Source organism: Protopterus annectens, chromosome 2.part2, assembly GCF_019279795.1.
Source record: "Protopterus annectens isolate FY-2018-M chromosome 2.part2, PAN1.0, whole genome shotgun sequence".
NCBI classification, from domain to species: Eukaryota; Metazoa; Chordata; order Ceratodontiformes; family Protopteridae; genus Protopterus; species Protopterus annectens.
The window spans coordinates 405,390,203-405,416,973 of NC_056730.1; the positions used below are offsets into that span (position 1 = coordinate 405,390,203).

Genomic DNA, 26,771 nt, shown 5'->3' on the forward strand with positions numbered 1-26,771 from the left:
CAGTTTTCTCCAGTAAATTTCACCCCCCCATTGCCCATTTTCTGTAGCGCTACTTGCAGTCATCCCTATTGGCAAAATCTCCTTTCTCTAGTCATTTGTTGGCTTAGTTCTTAGAATACTTTTGCAGCTTTATGAATATAATATTCTGTATGGTTGTTGCTATTCTCAAGGATCTGCATCCAAAATACCACACTCTCCTTATTAGTTGAACTCCTCCCCCTGCTTCATCATCATTCCTTTCTACTTTGAATTATAATCTTCTGCTTGTGTTATGTATATGAGCCACGACTGTCTTCATATTAGGTAATCTTAAACCTCCATGTTCCATTGTGGGGAGATCATCTTAACCCTTTTAACTATTTCCCTTCCAGATAAATTCCTTCAACACTTTTTTTTTAATTGTTCACACATTTTCCTCTTGTTGATAAAAATATGTCTGTCCTGTGTATACAACTAAAGATACTAAAAACATTTTCACTGCTTGCATCTTACTATCCACATATGTAAACAAGAGCTTCCAGTGTCTCAGTTTTGTGTTATAGTTTTAATCTCTTCCAATTTATCCTTAGCTACCATAACAGAAGCCTTTCTAATCCATATTGCTAAATACTTCATCTTATCATGTCCCCATAAATATGGGTATTGCTGAAACAAGTCCTGATTAGTTACATAATTTACAGCTATAGCCTTTGGTTTTATGTTCATTAATTTTATACCCAGAAAAGAGTTAAATCTGTCTCCGAATGTTCCACAGCACACTAAGATATCCTTTTCTGGATTAATCAAGTGCAACATCATATCTTTTGCAAATGAAGCCAACCTTTCTTGATTACCATTCCAATTAAATCCTTGGACTTCAGAGTCCCTTATTTTCTTTGCCAGTGGTTTTAAATATAAAACTGCAATGTGCTTTTGAGATGGACCGGAGGAAACATTGAAAGTGCTTCACAGCATTTCTGAATGTTTACTTCCTGATTAAATGATTTGCTTATTTGTCTTGTCTTATTTTTTAAACCAGTTTTTTCTCCTTTAAGTTGTGTTAAGGTGGTGATTTATCACTTTTATATACTGTTTATGAGAGATATCCAACACTGTTAAAATGTAAAAAGATACATGACTTTGCAACTTCAAGGTAACATGAAGATAGCAGATACAGCCTCTTTCCATTGGCTGTACAAATGGTGACTTAGTTTTTCCACCAATCAAACCATCTCTACCTAGGCAGACCTGGCACCTCCCCCCGGAATGGTGCTACTTAAGGTATTCTGTTGTCAATTTGTAACCTGACTAGAATGCTTATCCATTGTTGAATAAAGATTTGCTTAAACCCTAAACTGAACTGTTTTTTTCCTCTGGAAAGAGAATGTTATTTAGTTTTGCTAAGTTAGCTGCAGCCAGAATCCAACATTTTGAACAGTGATATCTTATTCCTACTCTCTTATTTTGTCCTGCAGACTGTTGAGGTTGCTGACTGGCATACCTGATCAGTACTTCACATATTTCATTGTCTTTTTACAATATAGACCTGAGGACAACCCAAAAAGACTAAAAATTTCTAACACTCTGTCAAGAACTGAGGGCAAGTTAAAACTCAAAAATACAGTTGTCTGCAAACATTAGGAAGGCATGATAGAATCCATCTACATGTGCTTGTAACTCAAGCATTGTCCTCACTTGAAACACTAATTCTTTCATAAGTAAGGGAAAATGTCTCATTGAGAGGGGGCAGCCCGGTCTCGTGCCTCTACTGACTGGACTTGATTTGGACAATCTGCCATTAACTAAGTCTCCAAAGGATGGTTCCCAGTAGAGATGATGGCCAAAGTTCTTGTAACAGAGAACTGTGGAAAGGAAGGCCCAGTCTACTGGAGTTAATACTTTCTTGACTTAAAAAAATACCCACCTTTTCATGGGGTTCTCAGTACTTATGTAGAAACTAGGACAATTTCATAAAATTGTCCACCTATTCTCTGCCCTTAACAAAGGCTGCATGCCCCTCAAATATCAAATTCACTATAATACTTTTGAGTTGTCTGTCTAAGATCTTAGGAAATATTTTAAAATCTGCATGGAGAATGGATATAGGGCAAAAATGTCCCAAAGTCTTCTCTTGATTTTTATGTTTAAGAATTACTGTGATAATAGCTTGGTTACAGTGTGATGATATATGAAATGCAAGAATTTCAGAATTGTAGATATCCTATAAGACAAAAAGTGTCTTGCCCCCCCCCCCTACACACACACACACACACACACACACACACACACACACACACACACACACACACACACACACACTTATAAGCTCTCTAGTAAAGCCAGGGATATCCATGGCTTTGTGTGATTTTGATTGGGTTATCACTTCCTGTTTTCCAAGAGTGAGATGGGATTAAATAAAATTTAGAGTCCTTGTCACATAATCTGCAGGTTTGTGCAGTAGCAAAGCCCCAGATGCTCACAGCATCTCTTAAGTCTTAGCTGTATAGTGGGCAGTAGAAATCTCAAAAGGCCTCTCTAAGTTCCCCATCTGACTTAATGAAGTATAACTATGTACCCTTGACAAAACATATGGAAGACTTACTTAACCTCTGTTTTAAATAACAGATGATACACCTGAGATCTTCCTTTCTTTTAAGCCACCAAAAATTGCCCCTTTCGTAACATCTCTGCTTCTGTCTGCCAAATCTCCATTAAACTGATATTCACCCAAATAACCCCTTTTTCATCTCTAAGAATAGTCCACTCCTCCTTGAACCACTGCAGTTTTTATACTAGACAGGTGTCTCTCAAGGATTTTGAGAAGATTAATCTTGGACCTTCTCAAGCCTTCCATTGCTATAATATCACCATGGATAGCTGGCTTACACCCTTCCCACAGAGTAGTCACCTCCCCCCCCCCCGGGAAATCGGATTATGTTGTAGGACATTCACTGTAATAGCTTTAAGTTTGATAAATATATCTACATTGCCTGCACATGCCGCATTTGGAAACGTTTTCTTTTGCTAGTGATGGAAATATCTGCTGAGATCTCTATTAAGGTCTTAGTATTATCTGCCTTTCTAAAAACAACTTTTGGTTCAACACCTAAAGTTTGCATATGGTTCAGTGGCATAGCTTCTTCACAGTTGGATTTTATAGTTTTACAGATGTGTCTTGCATTCACTGAAGATGATATAATGAATGATTTAAAGGTCCTAGCTTCAACACTGCAGTGTTTCTTCATAGTGAACCCTAGGTTTTTCAGAATGGATTTGTAAACCAGACATCTGCCACTAATAACTCCAGTTGCCATGTCATCAGTAAGCTGAACTTTGTACTGTTTGTTGATGAGCATGTTTTAAAAACAGACATTTCTTCTAAATATACATTATCTGAGGAAATAATCAGGACAGTCTTAATTTGTCTTCACCTGACTGTGCTTCAGGTGAAAATGATGTGGTGTCCTTTTTTTCAGTGATTTGGAGAACTTGTTCGTCTTTTGTTATAGTCTCTAAACTCAATGACATTATGATAGTCTTCTAGCAATCCTGCTGGTAGGGCTGAGCTGGGATAGGGTTTGTGGGAAGGGGAAGGAGGGAGAAGTTCCCTGTATTCATGACTGCTCCTTGTTTGTTGAAGACTATAGCTCTGCACCATTTACTTTTATTGCACCTTTTTACTTTTCACAGGTTTGTTTTCCCTACCAGTGATAGTAGGCCCTTAGTTTTTAAGGGTAGTTCTATTGTGCCATGTTAAGGGGTGTAAAAAAGCGGTTAAACATCCTACATTACCTTCTACTTTGCCCAATTCTGTTAACCTCACTGGTTGAGGTCCCAAAGAGGTGCTTATTTTCTAGTGGGTATTAAGGAGCTGTGCTTTGACATCCTTTGTCGGAGTTCAAGCCTCTGCCAGGCATGTTTCCTGATCGCATAACATGTAGCTGCTGCCCTGGATGCTGCATTCATAGCATCTTTGCCACATTTAGAGTGTCTTGCCATCTGACTAGCTGTCTGTATGAGCTCCAAGAGTCTTGCCCTCAGTTCATCACCATCCTACATTTCCCTTTCTTTTTTTCTCCTAGCTGGTCTAGGAGACCATTTAAACGTGGTCATGTCTGTCTGACAGTTATTGCCTAAAGGCCAGAGTGGCAACAGTGTAAAATTTATTTCCATGTCTGTCCAAAGCCCTACTTCATTTGTCATTTGGAAATGTGTTGGGAACAGAAATCGATTTTAGACCCTTTTCTGGATCCATGGTCACAGCTGATCTGTCTGCCTCAGTGTTCCTGAGTATGTATTTTTGTAACTCTTGCACCCTGCTGATCCTGTCAAATTTCTTATCAACAGGGGATCAAGGGTCAAGTTCCTGGGTTGCTGCTATAAAGCATACTTTAGGGCTCCCAAAGTGGGTAAAATGGTCACAGGGTTAGGTGCATCCAGCCCAGCAAATCAAAGATGTTTTTCATGTTTCACTGTTGTAGTCATCACATTTGGGTTATCCCTGCCAGAATAGCCCTCGGCCGGCCCAAATACCAGAGGCTTAGTATTTCTGCGTCACTTGCTGTCGCTTCAGGACTGACGTCAGATCATCAGTCTTTCTTGCTGAGGAGCCCAAAGCAGAAGCAGTTCACACAAGTGCCGGTCAGCCGCTCCCTGAGTTTTGTCTTCCGAATTGAAGCTTAAGTCTTCTAAAGCTAAGTACCCCATTGGGGATCCTTTTTTCTTGCTCTAACCTAAGTCAGAAAAAGTCAACAGTTGTTTTGCCTGTGGAAAGCAAATACCACACTGAGACTTTCATTCTTACTGTGTCACTTGCTTAGGCCCAGACCAAGACATCCCTTGCTGTCGCTTTTGTGCTTTGTTTAACACCAGAACTATACGTTGTTGGGCCCTTATTGTAGCTAGATATTTTTGCTTACAAGCCTCGAATTCCGGTATGCTTCGGTAAGCCATCCGACAGCAGATCTTCTGAAAAAATGTAGGGATAAAGACAGACAGACCGCATAGGTCCAAACGTACCAACGACACTTCCGTTAAGCTAGTCATCAGTTCTCCGGTCCCCAGTGGGGTGCTTTCACAGCCCCTGATGCCCATTTCTGTGGATTCGCAGGCTACTACCAAGACCCTTTTGAAGTCCAGTATGCCACAAAACTCTTCTTCGACTAAGGATCCTGCGGTTGTCTCTACCTTGGATGCTGCTGAGCAGGCACCAGCTTCCGAGGAAGTACTTCACACTACTGATTCTCAACACAAACCACTTCTTTCGCATCTACCGTTCTTTCGAAAACTACCGAGTTTCTAAGGCCCAGGGTACAAACAACACCCAAAAAACCAGCAACCCAATCTCGGGCACCTGCTTCCTTGCCTCAGTCTCAAATGCTTAAAATGGCAAAAGACCTTATCATGCTTATCAGGGGAAGCCAAGCTACCCCTTCCAAAAAAGAGATTTGTCCCCAATAGTATTATCTGAACAGGAGTCTGAAGAATTTGCTGCATCTGAATATGAAGACATGCAACCCCTCTCTTCTTATGAGGATTCTGATGCAGAGGAATCCATTCCTTCAGCCTGTCTACACAAGGACTTTTCCTTTGGGGAAACTCTTCATACCTTAAGGGGGCATTTCCAATGGGAATGTCAGAACTGCCCTCAGTCTAAAAAGAGACTCAGAGAATTCTTAGATCTTCCACAGCACAGACCCCTGGCCATTCCCCCAGTCCTGGATGTTGTGGACGATGTTTTCATGGAATCTAGTTGGACTACTGGCATCCTCCTTCCTGCTCCCAGAAAACCTGACAGGTATCGCAGAGTCCCTGACTCACACAAATTTCTTTTCAAAAATCCTACTGCTGACCCTGAGGTAATTTGTCAAGGGCCTAAAGGAATTAAAGCAACTTCTGCTAAGAGTCCCACCCCCTCAAATAGGGATTCCCAAGTACTAGACAGATGGGTTAAAAAAGTATACACCTCTGCTACTCTTCCTATCAGAGCACTAAATTGTCAGTTCCATATGCTAAAATTTCAGCAACAAACCATGGAACTCCTCAAACAAAAAGTGTCTTCTTTTCCTGCTTGTGCTGAAAATAGAGTTGCAAGAGTTTATGCATTCTGCAAGCCAAGTAATTAAGCACACCTTACACTGTGATTCTGAGGCCGTAGAAGCTTCTTGCAGGGCAGCAGTCACCAGTTCTGTTCTTAGAAGGCATGCTTGGCTTAAGGAACAGCACTTTCCAGACCATGTCAAATCTGAATTATTGGATGCACCCTTGCACAAAGACAACTTATTTAGCACCAAGGCAGAGGAGGTCTTAAAAAAAGATGGATGAAAAAGCTAAATCTATGCAGATAGTTAAGGATTTCCTACAGGTCCAGCCACCCACGTTCAGCAGGCATTGCCCTTCCAACCACTGGTCCTTTCCTGCCCCCACCAGGTCAGTTAAGCCCAGACCCCGGAGAAGCAGACCCCCCCCCCCCAGATAGCAGCCACAGGGAATGCAGAGATCAAAGCAATGGAGTTCTTTCATTGCAAAACCAGGGAGTTTAAAACCACCCCTCTCATAGTAAGAACTTACAATGAATCTCCTCCCCCACCCCCTCCCTCTGGCCAACTGCACTTGCCCCTAGGAGGAAAACTCTCCTTCCACGCAAGCACCTGGGTTACCATTACCAACAACCATTGGGTCCTCAACATAGTGTCCCAGCGATATAAATTTTACTTTCACACTCTTCCAAGCACAAAAGGGTTCCCAGATCTTTCTCCAAACCAGTATGCAGAGGCAAAAAGCAAGTCCTTTCCCTGCTGTCTCTGAGGGCAATAGAGCATGTTCCTGCTAAACAGCCCAAGGTTTCTACTCCAGACTTTTCCTGGTACCCAGAAAAGAGAGCACCTGGATCCATTCTAAACACCTTTCTGGTGATACCAAAATTCAAAGTGCTCACTCTCCAGCAACTGCTATCTATACTCTCCAAGAATGTTTGGCTAGCTACCCTAGACCTAAAAGAAGTCTACCTCCACATTCCTGTCAGGGAATCATGCAGGAATATCTACGTTTCAGGGCAGGGTCTCTGCACTTTCAGTTCTCTGTGCTTCCCTTTGGCTTATCTACTACTCCCAGAGTTTTCAAAAAATGTCTGGCTCCCGCCATTGCATTTTGCAGACAAAGTAATATCTAAATTTACCCCTAGTTAGACGACTGCCTAATTCAAGCAGACGGTCAGGAAAAGCTGCTCAAACACTTGGCCTTTGTAAAGTCCCTACTGACCTCCCTAGGGTACACTATCAATGAAAAGAAATCCAAACTAGTACCCACACAAAGGATTATATTCCTGGGAGCAAGCCTAGACACAGCATCTCAGATGGCATTCCTTCCTCCAGAAAAGCAAACTCACCTGACAGACTACTTCTCTCAACTAGCCACCAGACCCCAGTTATCTGCAAGGAAATTCCTGCAAGTTCTGGGGTTCATGGCATCTTACATTCTACTCATTCCATATGTCAGACTGCATATGATTTAACTTCAGTAGTACCTAAAAAGCCTTTGGTGTCAACACTCTCAAGACCTGGAAACTCTTATACCAGTGATACCTTGCCTAAGGAAAGATTTTCTTTGGTGGGCAGCAGCTTGCTCCCACAGCAAGGGACTACCTTTCTCACCACCCCTCACCACAGATGCCTCAGACTTTGCCTGGTGTGCACACCTGGATGTCAGGTGCATACAGGGCCAATGGAGCCCACATCAAATCCATCTGCACATCAACCAAAAAGAGATGTTAGCTCTCCAGCACCCATTGACAGCTTTCAGGCCCCTTCTCTCCCCAGGAACTCTCCTGATCAAAACAGTCACCACTGTGATGTGGTATATCAACACGCAGGGAGGAACTCACTCCTACCCCCTATACAGGCTGGCCATGACCCTTTGGCACACAGCCTCTGCCATGTAACTCCACCCATTAGCACAATTCCTGCCAGGCTCTCTTAACTCTCTGGCAGACCACTTAAACAAAAATCTTCTGAACCCACACGAGTGGCAGCTAGACCAAGGAAACTTCACCCTAATAACTCAGAAATGGGGCACCCCGAAGGTCGGCCTTTTTGCTTCTCACACCAACCATCAGCTCAGCAAGTTCTGCACCAGGGAGCCTCACTGCATGGCCTGGAAAGTAGATGCCCTATCCTTCCCCTGTGTCAACCTCTTGGTCTATGCATTTCCCCCTGTACCTCTCATCACCAGGGTACTGCTCAAAATAAGGGAGGAAAAACCAAGGACAATTCTGATTGCTCCAGACTGGCCTCACCTGCACTGATGCCCACTTCTGCGCAGCCTGTCCCCACTGACACTATGCCATCTCCCTCGGACCCCTACCCTTCTGACCCAGAAGGAAGGAGAATTCATGCATCCCTAATTGCAGACCATCAGTTTGGCAGCCTGGCTTATTCCCTGACCACTGATCAATATGCCAATCTCAGTAAACAGGTTCTAGATGTTATATGTGAGGCTAGACACCTTATCACTAAAAAGTCTTATGCTGACAAATGGAAAAGGTTCTGCACCTCAATTCAGGCTAAGGGAGCCGATAAGGCACAGCCCTCCCTACCTCTCATCCTGGATTACCTAGGTGACCTGCTTACACAGTGGTCTCTCCTTTTCCTCTATTAAAATTCATGCCTCTGCTATCTCTGCTCATTTTAACACTGAACACCCACTTTTCTCACATCCTCTGATCAAACAGTTCCTAAGAGGGGCTAGCAGTTTGAGGCCACCCAGATGAGCACCTACCCCAGCTTGGGACCTAAACTTTGTGTTGGAAAAGCTCACACTGCCCCCTTTGAACCAGCATCTTTAGCAGAGTTAAAGTTTCTTTCCTGGAAGACGGCCTTTCTTCTGGCCATCACTTCAGCCAGAAGAGTCTCCAAGCAACAAGCACTCATGGCTATAGAGCCCTTCATCATCTTCCATCCTGATAGGGTGTCCCTCAGGACTAACCCATCCTTCATGCCCAAAGTGGTGTCCAGTGTGGCTCTCAATGAGTCCATTCATTTGCCCACCTTTTTCCCTAACCCACAAAACAAGGAGGAAAGGATCCTGCACTCTCTAGATGTGCACAGACAGCTCCGGTTCTATCTAGACAGGACTAAATCATTCAGAAAGACTGATCAATTACTGGTCAGCTTTCCTGCAGGGGCAGAGGACAAAGCCATCTCCAAACAAACCATTTCCAAGTGGATAGCACATTGCATCCATTTCTGTTACAAGCAACATGGGAAACCTCCCCCTAAGGGGGTCAGAACCCACTCTACCAGAGCAGCCTCCACCTCTGCAGTTTTCCTCAGAGGAGTCCCCACTAGGGACATCCTGGAGACTGCCACATGGACATCTGTTCACATCTTCACCAAGCATTACCACCTGCCTATCTTCTCCAAATCCAGGGCAGGCTTTGCCACTGCAGTCTTGCAGGGCATCCTAGCCAGCCCCTAGTCTCCTTGACTGTCTCCACCGTTTTACTCAGCTTTGGGAATCAACCCAAATGTGATGACTGCAACAGTAAAACACGAAGAACATAGTACAGTTACCATAAATGTAGAAGTTTGAGTGTATTCACTGTTGCAGTCCTGGTTTCCCTCCCTCCCTCCATACCCCTCTTCTCTCTCTCTTTCCTTACAAGAAACTTTTTGGTATTTACTTTCTACTGGTGGGGTTCTTCCACCATATCCTGGCTCCCACTTGGGGGCTCCTGACAGGGCAACAAAAACTGATGTAATGGCGTTGGCTGCCTTACTTTATACTACTGACGACCTGACGTCAGTCCTGAACTGACAGCAACTGACGCAGAAATGCTAAGCCTCTGGTACTCGGGCTGGTTGAGGGCTACCCTGGCAGGGATAACCCAAATGTGATCACTACAACAGTGAATACACTCAAACATCTACATTTATGGTAAGTGTACTCAACTGTACTTTCCTTTTTATACCTCTGAAGTCTCCCTCCCTCCTTTCTTATTTGAAGTAATCCTTTATCCTGGTAATGGTTTATTCAAATGAGATCTCCTCTGCGGGTGACTCAAATGAAGTGGTGTCCTCTGTCTGTTTCATAACTATAGAAGGCATCTGAAATGAGTAGTCCAGTTCTTCCCCCTCACTTTCCTGAGACTTCTTTGTTCCCTGTTCTTTTTAACAGAGGTAACTCCAAGTTTCAGTTCCTGTCTGCACACTGAACCATTTTCTGTGAGACAGCTTGGGGACTAGAGAGGGAATTAGTAGATGGGGCACCCAATGCCTGAGTACCAGATAACCTGCCAGGATCTGGGAGGTCATGAAGTGTTTCATCTTCTGGGTCTTTTATGGGGTGTATCCACTTTTGATAGTTTTGGCATCAGGATAGGATTTCCACACTTCCATTCTGTAACCTATGACATCCTTTTGTACAGGAATAGTGGAAATCTTGTTGTCCCTTTCTGATACAGTCAAAATGGTTTCTGCTACTTCTGCTTTGGTTTGGCTGTCCATTTAACTCCTGTCTGTTAGTCTAGATGGATGTGCCAGTGTTTACAGACATGGCAGCCTCCAAGGGGGCATTGTCAGTGGTCTGCAGATGAGCTAGATGTTTTCCTGGGCTGCAAATGCACCTCAGTGTAACCATCACCTATGGAATTACTCAGGATATTGGACACCTGGATCACATGTCCTGCAACCCTTTCTGCCTTTTCCTTTTGATTTTTTTTCTTTAGAGGGTTGTTGGCAATAGGCCAAACCACGCCAAGAAGACTTGATGTTCTCAAAGCTAGTACAATAAGGCATATGCATCAAACTATGGCAAGAAAGTTCTGAGATGGTGTAGGAAGATTTCTGTTGTATGCTGGGAGGATCCAGACTTTTCAGGTGGAAGATATACACTCCATTGAGAAGGAAAAATACTGAGCTCTAGAAGTTGGACCAAACATGCAGGGAAGTCTATAGCTAATCCCAGTAACCAAGACTGCTACAGTAGTGATCTAAATGATAGCATTGCAGACTTAGTAAAAAAGTTTTTTCCCCAAAACTAAATGTTAGTGTTTTGCAGTTTTATTTATTTGCAGTACATGCAAATTATGTCTACTACTACTACTACTTGTAATTCTGATCATTTATGTCAAGCTGTGTCATTCTCCTCATCCTATAGGTGTTTCAGAGGGTAAGAAGAGTCAACAAAAGGCTCACCTCAATAGCCTCCCAGTGTTTGATAATGCAGATAAGTAAGAGGACCTCCTGTCTTTTAACACTGTAGATGTTAATACTGTTAGTTTTGGTAGGAGGGAGTATTAATTTGTATTTTATCTTTGTCCCTGGATAAATTGCTTCAAGTTCTCTGGCACACGTGATGGGGCTGCATGCTCCAAAAAGATCTTAAAATTAAGTAGTCTGCTTAGCTTTTTAATATGTTTTTTTACATTCATGCTGACTGACTGTGTAGCTTCCCCAAAATCAGACAGCTGTTTTGTTCCCTTACATGGAATTTCTCTTGAAATAAAGGTGAAATATGTCTGGATTGCTATAATTAAAGCAGCCATGAGTTTGCTTCATGCCCTTGCTGGTGTCGTGGCAGTAATGGGGTATCTCAGCCCTTAAACAAGGAGTTGTGCGAGTCTCATCAACATGGAGCCCAGTGTGAGTGCATGTTTCTGCATATCTGTACTGAAGGCTACCATCAGGCAATGGCTTGATTAGCCTAAAATCTGACCCAGGGCTGCACATTTACATAAACACTCCTTTCCAGGATTGTGGCATTGCAGGGCTACCTTCCCCTAAGATGGGCATGCCCATCTTATTTTTCCAGCTCTGCCTGATACCCAAGCTGAGGTAGCTTGATGTAAGCTGCTTCTTTCTTCATGCCTTTGCTGTTACAGCATCTAATTGCTCTTGAAGTCCGTCATGAAGACATCTGCCTTTGGCTGTTACCATGTACTAAAAGTTTTACAGCAGCAATGACTGTCTTATTTGAATTTCTGCAGTTAAGGTGATTGCCCTTATGCAGCTGTATTTTTCTTATATATATACATGTCATGATCTCAGCAAAGGAGGAAGTGCAGGGTTTGGCAGTGTGACCTGTAAAGCAGGGGGAATCTGTTAGATGCCAACAGATGTTTTGTTTAGCAGCTAAATGAACAACTGGATATGTAAAGTGTATCATTTCCTTCTCAGCTGACAAGAGTATTTCACTTAAATTTAAAAACTTACCTGTGGTTGTACAGAGTTGGAGAATGTTATGTTAGGTAACCATGCGTGGTGCGTGCGTGTTTGTGTGTGCATGCTTGTGTGCTGGGGAGTTGGTCCTTCACCTATAGGTACCAAGTTATGTTTTTATTAAATAATTATTACTGAAATAATCCATCATTCAAGTTGGAATTGATTTAATTGATTTAATAAACCTTGTCTGAGTTTAGTGGTCTACAGGGTAAGGTACAGTTTACTGTTATTATAGAGAATTACATTGTATAAATAAAAGTAGGTAAAATAATTAAATTTGGCTTGAAACTGTAGGGTAGGTTAATTGTTTAAAAAAAAAATGAAAGCCTTTACCTGAGAGAACTGGAATTTAAGAAGGTTTTAGTTAAAATCCTGCTGTTTGCTGTTCCTCTCCAACAGAATGAGCGATACCTGGAACTCACTGCAAAACTTTCTGATGCTAAAGAAGAGGCTTCTGCTGCTAAAGACAGCAAGAACAAACAAGTACAACAGGCAGCTCAAGAAAAAATTCGCAGTTTTAATGATGGTAAGTCTTTCTTAATCGTAACTATCCCACATAAGGTTTTTGCTTTCATTTAGCCCAAATGTATATCTGTTTATCAAGAATAACCTTATTACTGCTTTACAGAAAGGAGTGTTAGCCTGTGTGTTAACAACCGTGTATAGCTTCATGAGTGAAAAATATGAAAAAGGAATCAGTCAGACAGATGAGTTTATGAGTCCGCTGTAAGATGTGACAATTTATATAATGTGTGTGTTTCAGGCATCAGGACAGTTATACCAAGGTATGTGGAATTGTTAAGGAAATTATAATGGTCTGTAGTAAAAAAAAAAATGCTGTAGTTATTTAGCATGCAATTTGACTGAAGTATAGCAAAAATCTACAAGCCAAAGGGATCCATTTATATTACATACTCTTGAAGGCCAAGGTATAGAACATTTGGAAGACATTTTAATTGAGTAAACAGGTTCACAGTGGTGGTGGTGTTTTTTTAACACCTTTATTGAGTTATCACTTAAGACATAGGCAAACATACAGTTATAAAAAAAAAGAAAAAAAAGCATTAACATGTTCACAGTTACAAATATTGTACATCACATATATTTGTCTGAACAATTATCAGTCTAACATTACATACATTGTGCAGTTCCTGTCTTCACTTAAACCTCACTCCTTCTCCCAAACATTATTCTGCATGTACTGTTCCCACATTTTCCATTTTTTTCTATGTAATTTGCTCCTACCCCTTTCTAAAGATCCCACTTTCAGATGTTCTTCGTGTTTCACTGTTGCAGTCATCGCATTTGGGTTATCCTGCCAGGGGTAGCCCTCAGTCGGCCAGAATCCCGGAGGCTTAGTATTTCTGCATCGGTTGCTATTGCTCCTGGACTGATGTCAGGTCGTCAGTGGAGTAAAATCAGGCAGTCGACACCATTACATCTGTCTTTCTTGCCGAGGAGCCCGAAGCAGAAGCAGTTCGCATGAGTCCCGGGCAGCCGCTACCTGAATTTTCGTTTCCTAATTGAAGTTGAAGTCTTCTAAAGCTAAGTACCCCATTGGGGATCCTTTTTTCTTGCTCTAACCGATGTCAGAAAAAGTTAACAATTGTCTCGCCTGTGGAAAGCAAATACCACACCGAGACTTCCATTCTTACTGCGTCACCTGTTTAGGTCCAGACCACGATATCCCTCGCTGTCGCTTTTGTGCCTTGTTCAACGCCAGAACTATATGTTGTCGGGCCCTTATTGTAGCTAAATATTTTCACTCTCAATCCTCATATTCCGATATGGCTTCGATAAGCCATCCAACTACCGATCTTCTGAAAAAACGTAAGGATAAAGACAGAGACAGACTGCACAGGTCCAAAACTGCCAACGACGCTTCCGTTAAGCTAGTCGTCAGTTCTCCGGTCCTCAGTGAGGAGCTTTCACAGCCCCTGATGCCCACTTATGTGGATTCGCAGGCCATTACCAAGACCCGTTCAGAGTCCAGTATCCCGCGAGACTCTTCTTCGACTAAGGTTCCTGCGGTTGTCTCAACCCTTGGATGGGTCTGGAGCCGCTGAGCAGGTACCGGCTTCCGTGGAAGCTCTTCCCACTACCGATACTTGACACAAACTGACTTCTTTTGCGTCTTCAGTTCTTTCTAAAACTACCGAGTTTCTAAGGCCCAGGGTACGAACTACACCTAAAAAAACAATGACCCATGCTCAAGCACCTGCTTCCAGGCCTCAATCTCAAATGCTTAAAATGGCAGAAGACCTTATTATGCTTGTTAGGGGAAGCCAAGCTACCCCTTCCAAAAGAAAAAGAGACTTGTCCCCAGTAGTTTTATCTGAACAGGAGTCCGATGACTCTGAGGTTTCTGAATATGAAGACATGCAACCCCTCTCTGCTTATGAGGATTCTGATGCAGAGGAATCCATTCCTTCTGCCTCTCCTCCAGTGGATTTTTCATTTGGTGAAACACTACATACTTTAAGGGAGGCATTTCCAATGGGAATGTCAGGACAATCCTCAGTCAAAAAAGATACTCAGGGAATTCTTAGATTTACCACAGAACAGACCTTTAGCCATTCCTCCTGTCCTGGATGTTGTGGATGATATTTTTATGGAATCCAGTTTGACTCCTGACACCCTTCCTCCTGCTCCCAGGAAACCTGACAGGTATTACAGAGTCCCTGATTCTCACAAATTCCTTTTCAAAAATCTTGCTGCTGACCCAGAGGTCATGTCTCAAGGACCAAAAGGAATTAAAGCAATCTCAGCTAAGAATCCCACCCCCTCAGACAGGGATTCCCGAGCTTTAGACAGATGGGGTAAAAAACTATGCACCTCTGCAACTCTTGCTATTAGAGCACTAAATTGTCAGTTCCACATGCTGAAATATCAGCAGCATACCATGGAACTCCTCAAACAAAAAATATCTTACTTTCCTGCTTGTGCAGAAATTAAAGAATTATATGCATTTTGCAAGCCAAGTTACTAAGCACCAGAAACAAGAAGAAGAATAAGGCAACAGCCAAAAAACAACGCCAGTTCCAAAAGAACAATTTAATTCAGCTATTCAACTTAGCGCCTCGGCATAATAGCCTTCAATGAGCACAAAATACAAAACACATACACTCCTATATATACTGTAATCAATTAAACAATTATATCTAATTAATCAAATAAAACATAATTAAGTATTTTAAAAAAGCATTACATACTCAGAAAAAAAGCTTCAAAATATAAATTATAACAAACTTTTCCAATTTACCTCTAAATTCAGACCATTTGGTGACAAAGTGTTATATTTCAATATATAAATAGTTTCTTTAAATAATAAAACATTTTTTAATAACCTTTCATCACCTTTTCTAATAAAAACTTTCTCAAGAACACAACATTCAAATACATCCACATTACTATTATGAAACTCCATAAAATGGGAAGCTATTGGACTATCCAATATTCCCCTTTTTATGTCTCGAATATGTTCTTTCATTCTAATTTTAAATTTTCTTTTTGCAGAGGCGCTAAGTTCAAGTTACTAAGTACACCTTGCAGTGTGGCTTTGACCCCCTAGAAGCATCTTGCAGGGCAGCAGTCACTGGTTCTGTCCTTAGAAGACATGCTTGACTTAAGGAACAGACCTTGCCAGACCATGTCAAATCAAAATTGTTGGACGCACTATTGAACAAAGACATTTTGTTTGGCACCAAGGCAGAAGAGGTCTTAAAAAGGATAGAAGAAAAAGCTAAATCTATGCAGTCAGTTAAAGACTTTTTACAGGTCCAGCCTCCGAGGTTCAGTAAGCATTGCCCATCCAAGCACTGGTCCTTTCCGGCCCCCTCCAGGCCAGCTCAGCCTAGACCTAGGGGAAGCAGACCCCCAGACAGCAGTCCCAGGGAATGCAGAGATCTAAGCAATGGAGTTCCTCCACTTCAAAAACAGGGAGTGCTAAGCCACCCCCTTATGATAAGAACTTACAATGACTTTACACCTCCACCCCTTACCTCTGCCCACCTGCTTGTGCCCCTAGGAGGAAAACTCTCCTTCCATGCAAACAACTGGGCCTCTATTACCAACGACCGATCATGGGTCCTCAACATAGTGTCCCAGGGATACAAATTTTATTTCCACACTCTGCCAACCCCAGAAGGGTTCCCAGATCTTCCTCCAAACCACTGGGCAGAGGCCAAAAAGCAAGTCCTTTCCCTGCTCTCCATGAGGGCAATATAACATGCTCCTGCAGACCAGATAGGCCAAGGTTTCTATTCCAGACTCTTCCTGGTACCCAGAAAAGAGGGCACTTGACGCCCAATCCTCAATTTATCCGTTCTAAACACCTTTCTGGTGATACCAAAATTCAAAATGCTCACCCTCCACCATCTTCTGCCTTTGTTTTCCAAGGATGCTTGGTTCGCCACCCTAGACCTAAAAGAGGCCTACCTACACATCCCAATCAGGGAATCTTGCAGGAAATATCTACGTTTCACGGAAGGATCTCTGTACTTCCAGTTCTCTGTGCTTCCCTTTGGCTTATCCACTGTTCCCAGAGTTTTTACAAAATGCCTGGCTCCAGCCATTGCTTTTTGTAGACAAAGAAATATTCAGATTTATTAGACGATTGCCTGATTCAGGCAGACAGTCAGGAACAGCTGTTACAGCACCTGACCTTTGTAAAGAACCTACTGACCTCCCTGGGGGTATACTATCAACGAAAAGAAATCAAAACTAGTCCCCACACAAAAAATTGTATTCCTGGGGGCAAGCCTGTACACAGCATCCCAGATGGCATTCCTTACTCCAGAAAAACAAGCCTACCTGACAGGCTACTTCTCTCAGCTAGCCACCAGAAACCAGTTATCCGCAAGGAAAATCCTGCAAGCTCTAGGGTTCATGACCTCCTGCATTCTACTCATTCCATAGGCCAGACTGCATATGAGGAAACTACAATGGTACATAAAAAGCCTTTGGTGTCAACACTCTCAAGACCTGGAAACTATCATACCTATGATACCCTGTCTAAGGAAAGATTTTCTTTGGTGGGCAGCAGCATGCAACCACAACAAGGGACTTCTCTTCTCACAACCCCATGCCACCCTGACCCTCACCACAGCCACATCAGACTATGCCCGGGGTGCACACCTGGATGGCAGGTGTATTCAGGGCCATTGGAGCTCAAATCAAATACATCTGCACATCACCAAAAAGAGATGCTAGCTGCTCAGCATGCCCTGACAGCTTTCAGACCACTACTCTCCCCGGGTCCTCTAGTGATCAAAACAGACAACACCACAGTGATGTGGTATATCAACAAGCAGGGAGAGACTCATTCTTATCCTCTCTGCAGGCTCACCATGACCCTTTGGCACATGGCTTCAGCCATGCAAATACATCTGCTATCACAATTCCTGCCAGGCTCCCTAAACTCTCTGGCAGACAACTTAAGCAGGAACCTGCTAGACCCACATGAGTGGCAGCTAGACCACAGAACCTTCAACCTTGTAACCCAGAAATAGGACACCCCGAAGGTGGACCTCTTTGCCTTCCACTCCAGTCATCAGCTCGGCAAATTCTGCACCAGCAAGGCCTGGAAAGTGGATGCTCAGTCCTTCCAATGGGTAAACCTCTCGATTTATGCATTCCCCCTCTACCACTCATTTCAAGGGTACTGCTCAAAATAAGGGAGAAAAAAATCAAGGCCAATCTTGATTGCCCCAGATTGGCCATGCCAACACTGGTACCCACTGCTGCGCAGCCTGTCACCCCTGCCACCATGGCACCTACCTCAGATCCCAACACTCCTGACCTAGAAGAATGGAGAATTCATGCATCCACAATTGCAGACCCTGAACTTGGCAGCCTGGCTTATTCCCTGACCCCTCTCCTCAAGCTGCCAGCCTAAGCAAACAAGTCCTGGATGCTATAAGTGAGGCCAGATACCCCAGCACTAGAAAATCCTATGCTGACAAGTGGAAAAGGTTTTGCACCTGGATCCAGGCTAAGGGAGCCGGAATGGCAAAGCCCTTCCTACTTCTCTTCCTGGATTACCTGGCTGACCTACTACACAGGGGTCTATCCTTCTCTTCTATTAAAATTCATGCCTCTGCCATCTCTGCTCATTACAGCAGTGGGCCACCTCTCTTCTCACACCCTCTCATCAAACAGTCCTTAAGGGGGGATAACAACTTAAGGCCACCCAGAAGAACTCCTACCCCAGCTTGGGACCTTAACTTTGTGTTGGAAAAGCTCACCCTACCCCCTTTTGAGCCTACAGCTTCAGCAGAGTTAAAATTCCTCTCTTAGAAAACAGCCTTGCTCCTGGCCATCACTTCAGCTAGAAGAGTTTCAGAGATACAAGCACTCATGGCTGTAGAGCCCTTCATCATTTTCCATGCTGACAGGGTCTTCCTCAGGACTAACCCATCTTTCATGCTTAAAGTGGTGTCCAGTGTGGCTACAACCAATCCATTCATTTGCCCAACTTTTTCCCTAACCCAGAAAACAAGGGGGAAAGGATTCTGCACTCTCGATGTGCACAGACAACTCAGATTCTATCTGGATAGGACTAAATCTTTTAGAAAAACTGACAAATTGCTAGTCAACTTTGCAGCAGGGGCAGAGGGCAAGGCCATATCCAAAAAAACAGTCTCCAAATGGATAGCACACTGCACCCATTTCTACTACAAACAGCACAGGAAACCACCTCAAAGGGGATCAGGACGCATTCCACCAGGGCAAACTCCACCTCTGCAGCTTTTCTCAGAGGGGACCCCACCAGAGATATCCTGGAGGCTGCAACATGGACTTCTGTTCATACCTTCACCAAGCATTACCACCTGCCTATCTTCTTCAAATCCAAGGCAGGCTTTGCCACTGCAGTCTTGCAGGGCATCCTAACCAACCCCCAGTCTTCTTGACTGCCTCCACCCTTTTTTTCAGCCTTGGGAATCAAACCAAGTGTGATGACTGCAACTGTGAAACACGAAGAACATAGTACAGTTGTGTACACTTACCATAAATGTAGATGTTTGAGTGTATTCACTGTTGCAGGCCTGGTTTCCCACCCTCCATCCCCCTTGTCTCTCTCTCTCCCTCTCTCCTTACAGGGAATTTTTGGTATTTACTTTCCACTGGTAGTGTTCCATCATAACCTAGCTCCCTATTTGGGGGCTCCTGATGTAATGGCGTCAGCTGCCTGATTTTATACCACTGACAACCTGATGTCAGTCCTGGAGTGACAGCAACTGACACAGAAATGCTAAGCCTCTGGTATTCGGGCCGACTGAGGGCTACCCCTGGCAGGATAACCCAGTGTGATGACTGCAACAGTGAATACACTGGAACATCTAAATTTATGGTAAGTGTACACAACTGTACTTTCCTTTTATCTGTTAAAATATTCAGTATTCCAAATACAGTTGGTTTCGACTTTGATTTCCAATTTCTAGTAATTGCTTATTTGGCAGCCACCAGAATTAAACTTAACAAGACCTTGCTGTGTCTGGGCAATTCAGGTCTTATATCCCATATCAAAATATAATTTCATTAGTTACATCCATTTGTTCACCCATTATTTCTGACAACTCTATAGGGAATTTTTAAAGTCTGTCAGCATATTACAATTCTAAAACATATATTCCCAGTTACCTCTTTCTTCTCCATCACACTTAGAACATCTGCCATCTACCTGAATAAAAATTCTTTGAAGTCTGCTTGGGGTATAAAAATAACTGTGCAAAAACTTCTAAGCAAAAATTCTAAATCTTCTAGACTTTGTTGCATGCTTGGAAGCCATACACGTCATGCAGTTGTTCTCTTGTGAATTGCTTATCCAGTCTCTCTTCCCAATGTTTTTTAACCTCCTTTCTATAGTTATCATGCAATATTTTATGTACTGTACTAATTATAGGTTCAAAGGTTGGTACTAGGCTATCAGCCTTAGGGCCTATACAAGCCTAGCCATAACATTTCTCTGGCTATTTCTTCCCACACTATTTACTTCCCTGGACCCCTGTCTAACAGGGCGACTGACGTCATCCCTGGGGTGAATTTCCTTTCTCCCATCCAGTCGTCAAGGTTCCTTTTGAATAGGGATAAAGAGGCACTCTACTTGACATGTATGGGCAATTTATTCCAGAGTCAGGGGAGTCTCTGGGTCAGGAACCTATCCCTCCAGCATGTTTTGTTTATTGTGATGACAAGATTTTGATCCCTGGAGCATGTGGCTCTGAGGGATTGGGATTTCTTTAAGTGTAGCATGTCCAACAGCTCTGGGTTTGACATGGCCTTGTATGTTAAGCAGAGATCGCCTCTGAGTAGACGATATGTGACAGAGTATAGCTGGAGTTTTTAAGGCGGTCAGCGTAGGGTATCTGCTTTAGGCCTGTGATTCTTTTAGTGAGGTATTTCTGAGGCCTTTCCAGTTGTTGCAGATGTCTTGAGAGGTACATACCAAACGGGGTGTTGTATTCTATAATGGGTCTAATGAGGGATGAGTACAGTGGGACAATGACCTCCTTTTTTCTGGATGGAAAGCCCTTAGTGATGAGGTGTGCCACATGGAAGGATTTCCTGACTGTTGTGGCGATGTGGTTATTGAAGGTGAGACCACTGTCCACCTGTGTCCCTAAGAGTCTTATCACACTTTCGGTGTTTAGTGTACTGCCACCTATGTGGTAATTCATGGGTACATGTTTTTTCCCAAAGGGGATAACTATACATTTCTTGGCATTGAGCTTGAGCCCATGGTTCTGGCACCAAGCATCTGTTTCTGTAAGGCCCTTTTGTAGAGTATCCACATCATTTGGGGATTCAATAATGGCTCCCAGTTTGCAGTCATCTGCGAACTTTGTTAGAGTCCCTTAGTGTTGGCCTGTACTTCAGAGAAGTAGATGCCAAACAAGAGCGGTCCCAGGACTGAACCCTGAGGTACTCCACTTGTCACTTGTCTGGAGCTGGATTTGGAGTCGGCTACTTTTACAGTGTGGGTTCTATTAGTAAGCCAGTTAGCAACCTATTGGGTGACATAGGGATTAATGCCCAGCTTAGTAAGTTTATCTATGATTCCAGAGTGGGGGATGGTGTCAAAGGCCTTGGGAAGGTCTAGATAGGCTGTGTGGACCACCTTACCCTTGTCCATGGCTCTGGAGACTGATTTGAAGAAGTCAATCAGGTTCAGGAAACAAGATTGGCCTTTACGAACTCAAACTGGGTGGGGTCCAGTGTTTGAAGGTTGCCAATGTATTTGTTTATAAGTTCCATGATAATACGTTCCTTGGCCTTGCAGATAAGGCTCGTCAGACTGATGGGACAGTAGTTTCCGGGATCCAAGGTGGATCCCCCCTTGTGGAGTGGGATAACCGTAGCTCTGCACCACTCAGTGGGCACGAAACCAGAGGTGAGGCTATGATTAAACATGACACTTAGATGAGGTGCCAGTTCATATTGTAGTTCATGTAATACAGGCTGGGATGTCATCTGGTCCCATGGATGCTGTATTCTTAGCTTTGGAGAGTGCGTTTTTTACCTGTGTGGCCGTTATTACCGGAATTTGGAAATCGTCCGGTATTGAGACGGGACATGTAGGGGGTGAAGTTGGCACTGAATCAATCTGCTAGGATATTGGCAATATCCTTGGGATCAGTATATTTAATGCCATTCTGTTTTAGCTCAGAGCAGATCTGAGCATTTCCATTTAGATTCTTGACATAGTTATAGAATGCCTTGTGGTTGTCTTTGGAATCTTTGGCAATTTTATTTTTGTAACTAGCTTTGGAGGATTTTATGAGGGAATCTCAGTTTCTTATTGAGGCTGGTAAGGGAGTTTTTTGCATCCTGGGATTTTCCTCTTTTCTGCAACAGTTTCTTCCTTTTGTTGTAAAGTTTGTTTATGGCAGGGGACCACCAGATTGGCTTCCTTTTTTTGGATGAGAGCATCTTGGTTCTATTTGGGATGGCACGATTCATGCATGAGTGGATGTGCTCGTACAGTGCCTTAGTGTAGGATTCAGCAGTTGAACTTTCAGTTCCCGTCTGCATGGGTGTCATGAAGTTTGTCACCTCTGAATTGAGTAGCATGAAGTTGGGTTTGGAGAATTTTTTATGGAGGTTTCCTTACTGGGGTGGGGGGGATTTGGATGTTAAGGGTGATTAGCTTATGGTCAGACTCTGACTAACGAGGGGGTGACCATAGGTGTGGAGCATTGATTTCCCATGTTGGTAATGACCAGCTCTAGGATACTGGAGCCCCTGGTGGGACTATGGATTAGTTGATCCAGGGCATTGGAATTTATGAATTCCAAGAACCACTGGGCAAAGGTGTTGGTACATGAGTAGTTTTCCCAGTTAATGGCAGGTTAGTTAAAATCACCAAGTATTAGGGTGTTTGGTTCTATCTTAATATTTCCAGTATGTTTTAAAAGGTGTAGTGAGAATCTTTGGGTATGGTGGGGGATCTGTAGCAAGCTGCAATTTGGATTGCAGTCTTACCTAGTGTTAGTTGCACCTGGAGAATTTCAGATGCATTGTGTTGGGCAGCTAGCCTGGTGGTGTGAATATCCTTGGTGAATATTGACACTCCTCCACCTTTAGTGTTTCGGTCCTGGTTTGGTGGCTGAAAAGTGTGGTAAGAGTTGTAGCCTGGTATTGTAGGGGTGCTCTCTGGAGCCTTGAACCAGGTCTCAGTTACTGCACAGATATCGATGTTCTCCATTTTTAGGAGTGCCTTGAGAGAGTGCATTTTGGGGTTTAGACTTCTAGCATTGAGTAGCATTACCTTCAGATTTTGCATGCTTGTACCTGTTACGGTGGTGGTTTTGTCCTTTGAACTTTGCCTAAAAAAAGCACTATAGGGGTGGCAAGAGCCTTAGCCAGTAACCTGAATCCCAGGGGCGACAGGTGCAGACCATCTCTGGCAAAGCATCGTGGTCTGTCGATCATGTCGTCCCAGGCAGACAGATACTGGATCCCCTTTGAATGACACCAGAAGCTTAGCCAATTGTTGAAGTCAATCATTTTGTCCTCATATTGTGGTATCATTCTGGGTGAAGGCAGGATGCTACTCTGGGCTAGGGTCATACCTGCCTGGGCCACATGATCCGAGAGCTCTTCCATGTCTCTTTTCATGTAGTCCATGGAGGTACGTTTCAGGTCATTCACTCCAACATGGACAATGACAGAGTCATATTTGTACTTGTTGTGGAGTGACTTGAGTGCATGCGTTATGTGACGGATCCTGGCACCCGACAGGCAGCTGACTGTAATTTTCTCCTTGTTCAACCTGGTGAGTGGGACATCAGTGTGCCGGACTATAGAGTCACCTATGACTAAAGTGCTAGGTACGTTGTCTTGCCTAGGGGCTGTTGCTGGGTGGCACACTGGTGTTGTGAACTATGTGACACTTTGGTTGTGATTGGTGTTTGTTTGCGTTTCAGCTTCAGAGGTCGTTGTTGCTTGGGCAGGTTACAGTTAAGGGCCTCTGCATATGTGGATTTAGTGTTGCTATATGTGGGTGTTGGTGGTGTGGGTTTAGAAGGGCTATGTGTTACTTGAGGTGTAGTGTGGGTATTAACCTTCTCCTCTTGACTGTCTAGCACAATCTTGGGTGGAGAGAGCTTTGCTTCAATTTTGGCTATGTAAGTGCATCTCTCACAGGTTGTAGTATTGGGTGGTAGGAGGAGAGGGTTGTCTGTGTACATGAGGCAATTGCTGCATTGCCCCAATATGCCCAGATTCACCAGGTGGACAGGAAAAATCACCGGAAGCTGACCCTTGGACATGCCTGGTTTGGTGCTTTTTTTTTTTTTTTTTTTGTATAACGTACAGGAGTGGTTTTCCCTTATCTTAGCAAGGTACTTTGCAGTTATAGGCTGTTTAGTGCCTACTATTAATTTCTCCTTATTAACAAGGACAGTTGAGTGCTTGTATCAGTTTAAGGCTTCCTAGTGCTTTCCAGCAGGTATTAGAGCAAGTGCTAGTCACAGGGATGCTTAAAGGTGAGATGAAAAAAAAAATGCACACTGCAGTGTGCACTAGAGAAGTTAGATGTTATTCCTTTTTAACAGCAACTTCTGTTCTAGATTCAACTAAGAACTTTACCAGAGCAGGACTTTCACTCAGGATTCCCCTACCCCTTTCATTTGCTTAGATTCTATCGGATCTCTGATAGGAAAGGCAGTCTCTAGCCTGCAGCCCAAATGTCTTTTTGGCCTCTTCCTTATTCTATTACCATTCCTGTCTGGTTATTTACTCCCAATACCTTTGCTCCTTTGACAGTTTTCATCAGTAAATTCCAGACCCCTCTTGCCTGTTTTCTGTACCCCCTGTTGCAGTTATCCCCATCTCCTTTCTCCATTCTTATGTTGGCTTGGTTCTTAGATTACTTTCTGCTACTTCATGACTATAGTATTTTGAATGGCTGTTACTCTCCTTAAGGATCTGGATCCAAAATGACACTCTGTCCTTGTTTCTTGAATTTCCCCCTACTTCATCATCATCACCTCCTTCCACTTTGAATTATGGCTTTCTGCTCGTCTTTTGTGTATGAGCCTTAGCTTTGTAGCTGTAAAATATCCATTCAAATCAGGTAATGCTAAGCCACCTTGACTTATTGGAAGGATCGTCTTATCTCACTTGACCCTTGCCCTCCTCCCCCTCACAGATGAAATCCTTCATATCTTTGCCAATTACTATCTGCAACATTTCCTCTGGTTGATAAACATATGCCTGACCTATGTAGGTGATGCTCTCCAAATTTCCTCTTTGCTGGCATCCAGGCAGTGTACATAATAGCCAGTAACTGAATTTTACTAAAACTGGCAGAATCACTGACCCTTATCTATCAGTTTCTTTTTCACACTGGGAAGAATCTAAGTATGGCATGGATTGACTACAAAAAAGCATTTGATAGTATCGCACATTCATACACCCTACACGGATTAATTGCATTACAGTGACCATGAAACAGTGGCAGGCCACTTTGCAATTAAGCCATGATAAAGGACAAATTATTATTCCAGGGATCAAAATTCAAAGAGGAGTATTCCAGGGTGACTCCTGTCACTGCTGCTATTCCGTCTTGCCCTTAACCCTGTAAGCTGTCTACTTAACAGATTAGGACATGGCTATAATTTGGCTCCTAGAAAACTACAAAGTGTTAAGACCTCTCATCTTCTCTTTGTTGATGATTTAAAACTGTATAGCTCATGAGATGAACTAAAAACACAACTGCAAGTAGTCAAAACTTTTTGAGATGATATAAGAATTTAAGTTGGTCTTGATAAATGTGCAAAACCAACCTTTAAAGCAGGAAAACTGCATCATCAAGAAAACATCAGTTAGGGACAAGAATATAATATAAAAGAACCTGAGCAGGAGGGCGTGTATAAATGTTTGGGAATTGATGAAGGATCAACAATAAAACATGAACAAATGTGAATAAAACTTAGTAAGGAATATTTTAGAATACTTGATCCTGAAAACAGTGTTGACGTCTAGGAACAAAGTCCAGGCTATAAACCAATTTGCTCTTCCTGTCTTAACTTACAGTTTTGGAGTGATTGGCCCCAAAACATGTTTGGTAGATAACAGGAAGGATGCTTCATGCCCACCAAATGATTTATAAAAATCAATGCATACCAAGATTATATATTCCCATTCCAGAGGAGGTATGGGCCTCCTTGAAACTGATTACATGTATAGATCTGCAATTGTGGGACTGCACACCTATCTGCTGACCTCACAAGACCCAAATGTAGTGAAAGTTTGGAAACGTGAGGAGAATAATCTAAGATGACTTCCATGCTTAGTCTAGCAGAAGCATATCGGCGCCAAGCAGGAATGCAAGTCAAATCAGAAGTAGTTAAAAATCAGGCAGCAACTGAATGTGTCAAAAAAAAAAAGAAACAAAAGAAGGCAAGAAATGTGGAAAATGCATAAATATAGTTGCAAGTATGGAAAACATCTGGAAGAACCTCATGTTGATCAGGATCAAATGCAGGAATGGTTAAGGAGAGGTGAATTCAAACCAAAAGATGAAAGGTTAATATTCTCAGCCCAAGATAGTGGGCTACTTGCACATTGGTTTACAAAGTCCATTGAATATGTGGGAGAAATGAACAACTGTGGGTTTTGTAAAACAGAATTGGAAGCAGTCGCACACCTTGTTGCCGGTTGTGACATATTAATGGCAGAAGGATTGTGTACTGAACGGCACAATAATGTAGCAAGACTGTTGCACTGGGGATTGTGCAAACATTATGGTGCTGAAGTGGTTGAAAAACAAACCACAAAGCATAGAAAATGATGAAGTCTACATCATATGGGCTCACCCATTACAAACAGTTCAAAAGATAGACGCAAGAAAAACAGGTATAGTGGTCCTTGACAAGAAGACAGAAGTAGCAGTGATGATTGAAATCGCTGCACCCAGTGTCTTGCGTACAGAGAGACATTCATAAAATATCAAGGTTTGCCGACAGAAACGAGAGCAATGTGGAAGAAAGATAACCAGACAGTTCCAATAGTAGTAGGAGCAACGGGTCTTATAAAAGATAATCTACACTTGTATTTAGATATGTTACC

At 43.0% G+C, this 26,771-nt stretch overlaps 1 protein-coding gene across 1 annotated transcript in view; it reads left to right on the top strand.

Moving 5' to 3' along the window:
- Positions 1-26,771, top strand: part of DHX29 (DExH-box helicase 29) — a 1,644,099-nt gene that overhangs the window by 367,384 nt on the left and 1,249,944 nt on the right. Inside the window, exon 7 of the mRNA XM_044064425.1 lies at positions 12,597-12,723. Within this exon, the coding sequence (XP_043920360.1) occupies positions 12,597-12,723 (127 nt within the window). The remainder of the gene's footprint in view (positions 1-12,596; positions 12,724-26,771) is intronic.